This window comes from Papilio polytes, unplaced genomic scaffold, assembly GCF_000836215.1.
Source record: "Papilio polytes unplaced genomic scaffold, Ppol_1.0 DF821733.1, whole genome shotgun sequence".
Lineage (NCBI taxonomy): Eukaryota > Metazoa > Arthropoda > Insecta > Lepidoptera > Papilionidae > Papilio > Papilio polytes.
Genome location: NW_013527471.1, coordinates 1,780,627 through 1,790,827, shown reverse-complemented (window position 1 = coordinate 1,790,827; position 10,201 = coordinate 1,780,627). Strand labels below are relative to the sequence as shown.

Sequence of the window (10,201 nt, the reverse complement as noted above, 5' to 3'; positions counted from 1 at the left end):
CGCTCCTCCAGCCGCGCCGCCGCCGCCTGGGCGCCTCAGGTCAGTCACATCGCATCACAAACACTCACATTTCTCTTGTGTTGTGTATTCTAACACTGTGTGCAGCTTAAGTACCATTAAACTATCAAATAAAGTTAACTTATAAAATACCACAAACATGTGAACAGAATTTGACACTTATTCCGTTTGTTATTACTACGTATTAAAACTCGAATCTTGTACTAACATTGCGAAATCAACAAATTCTGTATTGATTAAATAATTACTAAAGTCCAATATTGCACACCTCAATCAAAAATCACAGACAAAACAAACAAACAAAATACAAACGTTGATAATCACATTCAGTCACAATGTAGACTAAACAGTACACTGGAAGATAAAAAAACAAAAAGTCACTGTTTCTACGATTGTTTGATGTTCAAACAGAAATTGCCACCTGCATATTGACTACGAATTCCGATTAGAAATACATCAATCAAATGTACTGACGTTTTCAAACAACATGCAAACTTAAGAAAACATACGTGAACAATTTTTAGATCGAAAATCTGTAATGAGGGTCGAACTAAAAGATAAATGCAAGAACTGACCAATACGAATGTGCATAAATATAAAGAATTTTAATTTCACATCACACACAGTCTTGTCAATAATAATCACTATTTACAAGTAAGCAATGCGATTTATTATTCCATCATCTGCCTGCCCTTAGCGCACTCTACATAGGTTCGCAAGAAGTTTTCGTCCTGGAGGACTATCTTCCGTCATCTCAGTCATTACTCCCTTCTTGATCATGTCAAGCAATCCATCCATCTAGACCTACCCTACTGTACCCTTTTACATTTAAATATAAGTACAAATTTTGCTTATACCCAGTTTTTTCCTAAGTTTAACTTTATGCTGCGTTTATTTTAAGACTGTTAAAGTTTTATTTCTTTACTCACTTGAAGTTAGATCACATTGTTTGTTTACAAAGTAAGATATATCTGAATTCTAATAAAAAAACACTAATCGCTTAGGCACTTTGCCATCTCGACTTATAATAAATGTCAATAAAATCCACAAACATTGTTTGAAATTCGTTAGTATTGCGAAAACTAGTTACATTGTAATAAGTTTACAAAATACGAGGAAGTTTATTTGCGTCGATCAACCTCCAGAGAAATTGGCGCGACAATTATTTGCCAAACGTCTTTGACATGATTTTTTATTTTTTGCGCGCAATTTATAAAAAAATTCGACCGTTTATACAGAGGGAATCCTGTGGACTCTGTTTACACGAGATTATTTATTTTTCTATACATATCGTAATAATCGTTTATATGTGGTTTTACACGCCATGCTAAGGACCCTTGTTGCTGTTGGAGAGAAAATCTTCCAAACAGTTGCCTTCTGAGGAAAAACAGGGTTATGTAAAATTTGAACCAACTAATACTCCTTCGTTTGTCATCTTCAAGTGCTATAGGATTCCGGGATCTATGAGGATTATGATAAGGATGAAGGTTCTTTAAGGATCCTGGCGCGTTATTAAATAATCCATTACTTTCCTTAATAAATGTGATTTGATAGCACAAAGAATTTTCTTAATATCTAGTAAATAGTTTTGTCATCGAGTACAGTTTTACAGGTTAAATCAACTAGCAACTGTAATTATTTATTTTCAACACGTTCATAAGGTAAATCTTCCGTAATAAACGAAGTATAAGAGTGTGTTTCCATTGTTTTTAAACCTTCACAAAAACTGTAAATCAGCAAGTCATGCTACATTTCCCATAACATTACTAACATCAGTTAACTCCGCATATTTGTTGGCAAACATCTTCTTGAACTGAGTTTTCGTTTCATAGGAACATCGCATTTCACTCCGTTCTAAATCTATCTACGCATACCGCATTAGTTTTCCTACAAGAAAAATATATTTTTTTGTTATGTTCGAACGTAAATCACATATTTAATCATTTTTGTTTAAATTTCTAACCTTGAAATACTTACTATAATTTCTTGGAGATCGTAATTTACAAGCCCTACTACTATACTACAACGTAATATCACTTTTTTAAAACGAATAAGAGTGATAAGAAACGTAAAAGGGATCAGCGAATATTTAAAAAACGTTAACGATCAATAGATAATTCTTTTTGTTATAATATAAGGTGGAAAACGAATAAGCAGCCACCTGAATCCATCGAAATAGAATGCGACCGCTGCCCATTAACATCTGCAATTGCAAATGCGTTGCCTACCCTTAATTGACGGAGGAGACGCACATAAAGAGGACATTTCCTATGCGTCTCCTTCATCGTTAAATACACTTTTCCTTCCCATCATTTCCTCTTCTGGCGTAGACTCATCGTAGTACCATCGTAGCATAATCGTAGCACCATCGTAGCATAGCTAAAATGTCTACTCTTCATCAGATGTCATTGACAATAATTTATTCAGACAGGGAGTTTACATGGTCAAGACAGTTTTTTTTTTAATTTTCATACAGTCTTTTACCTAATAGTTTTAACACACTTTAGTTACTAATTTATATAATTTAAAAAGTAGATTTTTATATATTTAGTAAGGAAAATAGCAAAGATATGCTTTCTACAGCATAGCAACCGTAGTGTATATGCTAAAACTTTTCACACACATCTGTTGAACATAACGCGCGCATGTTCCCAGAAGCTAGAGCGTGGGCCGGCCTCAGACAAAACACATACTATATTATGATCTTGCTGTGAATCATAGCAATAATCACTATGTATATGCGTGCATTTGTATGTTCTTACTATCAGATAAATAATGTAAGAAAGGAAATAAAAATAACTAGCAAAAACGATGTCTTAACTTCTTCACTTATTGTTTAAGCCTTTGTTCATTGATTTATACTTAACAAGCTGTTGCTCGCGACTTTGTCCTAAAAATATAACCTATGTTACTCACAAATAAATAAAATTTCTAACGGTGAAAGAATTTTTTAAATTGGCTCAGTAGTTTTTGAGTTATTTCAATATATATAAAAAACACAAATATTTTCTCTTTATAATATTGGTATAGACTTCTAATCCTTAAGACCTTAATACCCTACGTATTTATCGTCCGTCTCTCTTGTGGACATTGTTAAACCAATTTTTAATTTTTGTAAAAAAAACTCTTTTACATACAAGAATTTACGAGATTACTTTTGGTTTTAGTTTATTTGTGTCATGTTAGTTTCAGGATAACAATAATTATCACGTAAATTATTTTAAATAAATCATATATTTCTAAAGTACGCGTATCTCACAGTTTCAGGTAATCGACATTTCCTTGATCTATTCTCCAACAGAGAGCGCGAAAAACTTGTAAGTTTAACATTGAAACATAGACGAACTATAGAATCAAAACGACCATACAAAACATAAACAAAACACTGTATTTCGTAATTGTGTTTAGAGATTAGATTACTAGCTGTTCTCGTAAAAACTTTCATTTGCGAATGTCAAAATATATGTCATATATGACAACGAACACCATTAACTAACAATTTCCGTTACCATGGCAACCTTGCTTCTTTGCTCCTATTGGCTTGTCATTCTTGTACCTTTCTCGCATAATAATTTTTCCATGTTATTCACCTCCTAAAATAAACAGTCTTATGTGTAGAGTTTTTATTAAAATATATTTATTCAAAAGTATGCTGTGATTACTGACATCCTACATAACAAAGAAGTGTTTTTTTACCTTTTTTATGTTATAGATTGATTATCGATAACAGGCATTGGTGAATTTTATGATAGCGTCTGTCTCAACACACGATACACAATCTCTTCCGGCAAGATTTGAACCCGTATGTATGCCATGCATATTGGCAGAGATCCAAGCGTCTCTTGGACTCTACTACTTAACAATAGACGGCCAAATGTTATGATAATAAAAATATTACATTTTATGAACCGAATAATTAAGAGTTCTAAATTACCGTAAAACTAGCCACATAAATAAAACTATATAAATAATATGGACGATTAGTACATAACACTCTGATGTAATTCCAAATATTGTCAAAATAAATGATGTTTTTTCAATTACTAAATAGTTAGTGCTTAATCTTTCTTTTGGTGTCTGCTAAACATCTTACGAAAATTTGAGCAAATTATGTTCATCGGTTGAACTACAAATATTTGTTGGAATAAAGATAACTTTACTCGCTTATAAAAGAGCTTACTAAGTGTGAAATAAATTAAGAGCGCGCGCACATCTTTGACTAAACTATCGCATAACTGTTTAGTCTCCTGTTTAGATTTATGCTTATATGGAAGATGCGCACACTACTCGATTTTTAGTTATGCAACTAAACAGTTGAATGGGCGAAACAATCGACAATCGCATAACAGTTGTGCGATAGTTTAGTCAAATCGACTGTGAGTGCATCAGTATGTTATCAGTGTGATGACGTGACGCGTTGTGCAGGGCAGCTGTTGCTGGACAGACGGCAGTGGGCGCTGCGTTCGACTTGCCGATACCTCGTTACTCGCACTCAGCGAGGTGGAGCGGCGCGCGCTGCAACAAGCTGCTCTCGCCCGTCTGCAGCAGATCAACCTTGGCACCACCATCAAGATACCTGAAGGTAGATACTATGGCCACTGATATTGTTTTTTACTATTATAAGGTGGCAAACGAGCGTGCGACCGACTGATTTATCCGAGAAAGCGAAGCGATGACTGTCTTTGCGTTCCTTACCCTTTATCAACGGAGGAGACGAACATAAATATATTTCCCCTTTCAATGCGTCTCCTCCACCATCAACACTTTCCCTTCCCATTCTTTTCGTATAAGAAAATGGTGGGAAAGGAAAGGGCCTACAATTAGACACCCACTCATCTGACAAAACACGAAATTGCTTCCACTTCACGCCTGTCTTCTTTTGAGCCGTGCCATTCGTGTGAAGATGTTAAAGCGGACTCTACCATTGTTAAATATGTGTGTTATTATCTGCTTATTATAAAAACATGTTTTCGAGATTCCATATATTTGAGCACATAATGAAATCAATCTTATTTTAAATGCATATACTACAATCGAATAATCATATTACGATATTACGTGGCAATTTAACAGCCCAAAATACGTTATTACGTGGACTACATCATAATTATTCAAGTGAGATATCTATTACGAAATTACTCAACGAACTGAACGTCGAAAGCAATTACACTGTTGGCCAATAAAACATAAATTTCAACCGATGACTGTGAAATTATTAGTGGTGCGAATAGCTTTTAAATTTATGTAACGAGCCTCTTCAACGTTAACCGCTTAGATATTATGGTTCAAGGTAATTTTAGATTTTAACGAAAGGCTTATTATAGATTCTGTGTGTTCCTGATAACTATTTTAAACTGAATTGTAAATTATTAACAATCTAACGTGTAAAATGTGATGGAAATAGGATTCCCTTATCTGACAGTGACGTCATTTTTAAGCTATCTGAGCCTTTATCAGCCAGTGGTGGGACAGGCCCTTAATATTATAAATAGAAGATTTGATAGTTTATTATTGTTGTTATTGTTGTCATTGTTATTGTTTTTTAACGCGGAAGGAGTCGCTGGCGAAAGTTAGTTAAAAATTAGTAAACGAACTATGTAAATTTCATCAAATTAATAAAAATCTGTACTAATACACATAATTATTATTATCAGTATAAAATAGGATAACAAACGTGTGCTTTTCGTTGACATGCAACTGAAGTCGAGTTTATTTCAGTTCCAGCGACTATAATATTCTCGTTATTGTCGTCAGAAATAGATTCGACTGGGATATGTGTCTTTGAGTGTTATTTTCGCTTTAACCTCATTATCCACAGCTTGGATAGCTATGCCAGACGTTAGGGTAGGTTGTACTCCTGTATTCAGTTCTTTAGCGCTACCGATTATATTCGAATGGTTTAAAAACTATCATAAGTCATGTAACAAGCTGTAATCTATCTTTGGTCTAAATTTCATCCAGATCGGTTATGTAGTTTTAGAGTTATGTGTTACAAACATATGATTCAAATATTCACTTTTTAATAAGTTAGTAAGACTTCAACGGTTATGAAACTTGGTCTATTGCCAGTCCTCGTCCATATAGCTCTATTAAATTGATATTTACAATTTTCTAATAATTTTACGCTCAAAAAACTTCAATTCTAGAAGGTCGTTATCAAATCTGTCGCCGTGATGGTTTACATCAAAGAAGTTTTGTGATAAACGAGTGCGTTCGCGTATTGGGGAACGTTGAACGTTGTTTTTATAGTTTTGCTAACAAACAGCGATAATAATATGAAATATCACTGAAAGTTTATTCCAATATGTAGCGCTTTCGTATTGAGAATTGTCTTGAAGTGGAAGATAAATTTAATTTTACAATTTATGTTTATTTTTGAAATCCGGGACATTATTCCTAATGTTGAATGCATTTCCCTCTGAATGACCTTGAACTTGAAGTTAATTCGACGGGTTTGAAACTAAAGGTCATAGTTATCTTACGAAAATTACATTAAATCTCCTATCAAATTCCTTGAAGGTTGTTAATGTCTAGGTTATGTTATGAAGGGTCTTTTATTTAAGTTTATTTGATGTTAGTTTAAAACTACACATTGCAGAATGTGTTTAGTATAAATAGGCGGGAGTGCGTCGCCCACGCGGCCGCAGCGGTATGCGTGATTCTAATTACGTTTGCTATCCGCTGATAGGTAAATATTCAGCTAATCTGTGGCCGGTGAAGCTCTCAATACTTCGATAATCTGTGTCTATTCATTCATTGAATTGTCTACAATAACATCTGCCTGTCCTTTTTTGAATCGTACCATGTCACAATCCTCCAAATCGATCTATATTCCGTTATTTCGTTACTCCCTTCTTAATAATTTAACACTATCATACTTAACTGCGTAGAACTCCCGAAATCGACTATCAATTAGTCTTCTAATTTAAATGTTTCTCAATGTTAAAATTATTGTTACTCTTCTATAAAACTACGTGAAAATTCGAAGATAAATCAACGAACAACGAAAATTGCTAACACATTCCAAGAATCTATTAATGTTACGTTCATTAATTATGATCTGACATTGAAACAAACGGCTAGATATGTTACAAAATTGATACCATTACACGCAATAAATACAAAACATAGGACCAATATCTATTCTTTAATATAATTGTATTGGTAAAAAATTAAACAAAAAAATGGGACCCACCTGCAAGCATTACCTTTCGGATAAAAAAAGAATTATCCAAATCGGTCCACTAGCGGCGGAGTTATGCCGTAACACACATAAAAAAAAAACATATCGACGAAGTGAGTACCTCCTTCTTTTTTTTGGGAAGTCGGTCAAAAAAACAACTCGTTGTAAGACAGAAAATGCAACAATGCAACATGCATTGCGAAGAAATTTAAAGATGTGTGGCAACCCGCACGTAGACAGATGGTTGACTATGTCCTTGTTATCGCCAACTTAGATATAGTATGACTGATGAAAGTTCAAAAGCCAAGAATCTTTACAAACATACAGAACGTTAAAAATGTCTCACCTCACAGGTGACCCACTCCACCGGCGCTAAAAATAAATTGACACATGCACGACATGAAGTCGGCTATTTTCAAAATGGCCGCCTTAAATAAATACGCGGATGGACGCGCGTTACGCAAATGTGACGCGCCGTGACGTCACGTGGTACACCGCCCAACTGACAGCGATATAGAAAAATTACATATTACAAGATGTAAATAAGGAAATAACAGAATTTTGATGAAGCATTAGACAAATCACATATGATATTTTAAACATAAATCAGTTGTGTCCACAAAACTAATTCTTAAATCAAATTTGCCCTTTAGACAAAGTAAACTTCGATTAACGACCACTGTTCTAAAAGTCGGAAATATTTGAAACTGACAAAAACGCTCGATAAGTCACTACTTTGACGTATCCATTTTGACAAATTCTGTCAATTCCACTAGCGATATCTCTAATCGAAATTCATTTCGTTTCAGCATGCTAGTTTTAGTCCTGTAGTCGTTACTATCTCTTGCAAATCAAAGTAATGAAAAAAGTAAACAAAATGTTCAATCTATAGAATTCGGCAATCTGTAAACTTGGCAAAGACTAAATGATAACGTCCCTATCACATGACTCGAGCCGAGCTGCAGATTAGTTCTGATTGAGAAGCCAATGTGGGCGAATAATAATTAATACGGTTTTATTTACGTAGGCGGTGACATGCTCGACTACTTTTATCTTATAAACTAGCTGTTCCCGTGCGGCATCCGCATAAAATTGTGAAAATTTCATTTTATTGTTTACATGTGTCAAATTATCAATTGCAAATGTCAAAATGACATGACATGATCACAAACCACGGCAATCTTAATTCCTTGATGTTGGCAGCTTGTGCTTATGGTCCCTTTCCTACATTAAGGTTTTTATCCAATTTATGTACTCCCTAAGTTTAATAGCGTGGAAAAATACCTATATTTTTTTCTACGTCTCAGTAAGTTTTATATATTTTCTGACTGGACTATATTGACATAATTGCCTCTCTCACCGATCCAGACATTCTTGTTAGACGTTTTTAAATCAAAGTGACCTGTTACGGTAAAGAAAACCCATTTTAAAAATAGAGTACTGAGTAAACACACGCAACATACTTCCCTTTTGGTGTTAACGACTCAGGTAAAGTAATAATCGAGGTCAATTCTGTTTAAAATTCCTATGTTTAGGTAACACAAAAGACACGTGTCCTAATTCGCAGTCGAGTCGACTCGGCTTGACTGATACGTCTCTATTACACTGTCAAGAATGCGAAGCGAAAATTAAACAAAACAGGATCGAGATTTTGAATTATTATCTATAAATGTTTTGTATATGGGATTAAATAGAGCGTACACTCGATGTTTAATTGTGCAAAGAAACAGTTGAATGGGCTGCGAAACAATCGACAATCGCACAACAGGTGTGCGATAAAACGATGCGTGGAATTTCAAAAAACAAAAGCGAGTAGCCTATGTGTTCTTCCAGAATCATCTACATCTGTACCAAATCTTAAAAAAATCCGTTCAACCGTTTAGGTTACAAAGTCTAACATCCATCCATTTAAACTTCGCATTTATAATGATTAGTATGATATGATGAAACCGATATGAAATTCTTCCCGATCGAACAGTTGTCTACGATTGCGGATGGAAGTTTGTTTCGATTTCTCTCCACTTTCGTAAGTGATAGGAGCGTCAATGGAGTTATGACGAAGCGTTGGCAGCGGCCACAACAACTGCCAATCATCGCGTAGTTTGAGTTTGCGAATTACTAGCGCATACCCATCACATTCATTTCTTATGTCTGTCAATTTTAATTCGATATTGAACTTTGTATAACGTTAGGCAATCTAGAAATCTATCATTTAGGATTGATTGCTGTTTCTAACAGATCATAAGATCTGAGAGATATTCTAAGATCTAATCTAGAGAAGATACTGAATGATCTATAAGAAATAAAACCTATTAGCTATTTAAAGTGGGAACGAGGAGACGAGAAAAGATACAACTATAAGTATATGTAAAAAAAGTACAGTCGTGTAACTTCTCGGTAGTACAATTTCAAAAAATATACAAGCACACTCCACCAAAAAGAATAACCTCACCATATGTAACAGTGAATGAGAATTACAATAACCACATAGATAGTAGTAAGTTTTGCAAACAGTATCATCATCATCATCACCAGCTCACTATAAGTCCCCACCGAGAGGCTCGGAGCCTACGCTAAGTTCGGGTGACCAGGCCATAGTCAACCACGCTGACCAACTGCGGGATGGTTGACTTCACACATATCTTTGAATTTCTTCGCCGTTATGTGTAGGTTGCATCACGATGTTTTCCTTCACCGTAAAAACGTCGGGTAAATTATAAAACGCAAACAGTAAAATAAAAAACAATTTACCATTGACCGACATTTATCATATAGACAAATGAGTGTCTTATTTGTTAACCGCGTCGTTAACTCAATACTTACAAATCTTTCAAAAGTCTGTAGATCTTAAGTTAGTACACAGACAGATTCCCTGATAGTACATACACTTATACAACGGTGAACTTCAAATTTCTAATACATATTGCTAACTCCGTTCTTTCGAATTTGTAAGAGATGAAATGTCACTGCAGTTATAGTGAAAATGTCAATGAGTTGCGT

General features: G+C 34.6%; 1 protein-coding gene across 1 annotated transcript in view; it reads left to right on the top strand.

Moving 5' to 3' along the window:
- The window catches only part of LOC106108223 (rho GTPase-activating protein 22), a gene marked incomplete at its 5' end in the record, with an annotated part of 28,850 nt that continues 18,649 nt past the window's right edge, over positions 1–10,201 (top strand). The window contains 2 exons of the mRNA XM_013289323.1: positions 1–39; positions 4,444–4,600. Coding sequence (XP_013144777.1) covers positions 1–39; positions 4,444–4,600 — 196 coding nt within the window. The remainder of the gene's footprint in view (positions 40–4,443; positions 4,601–10,201) is intronic.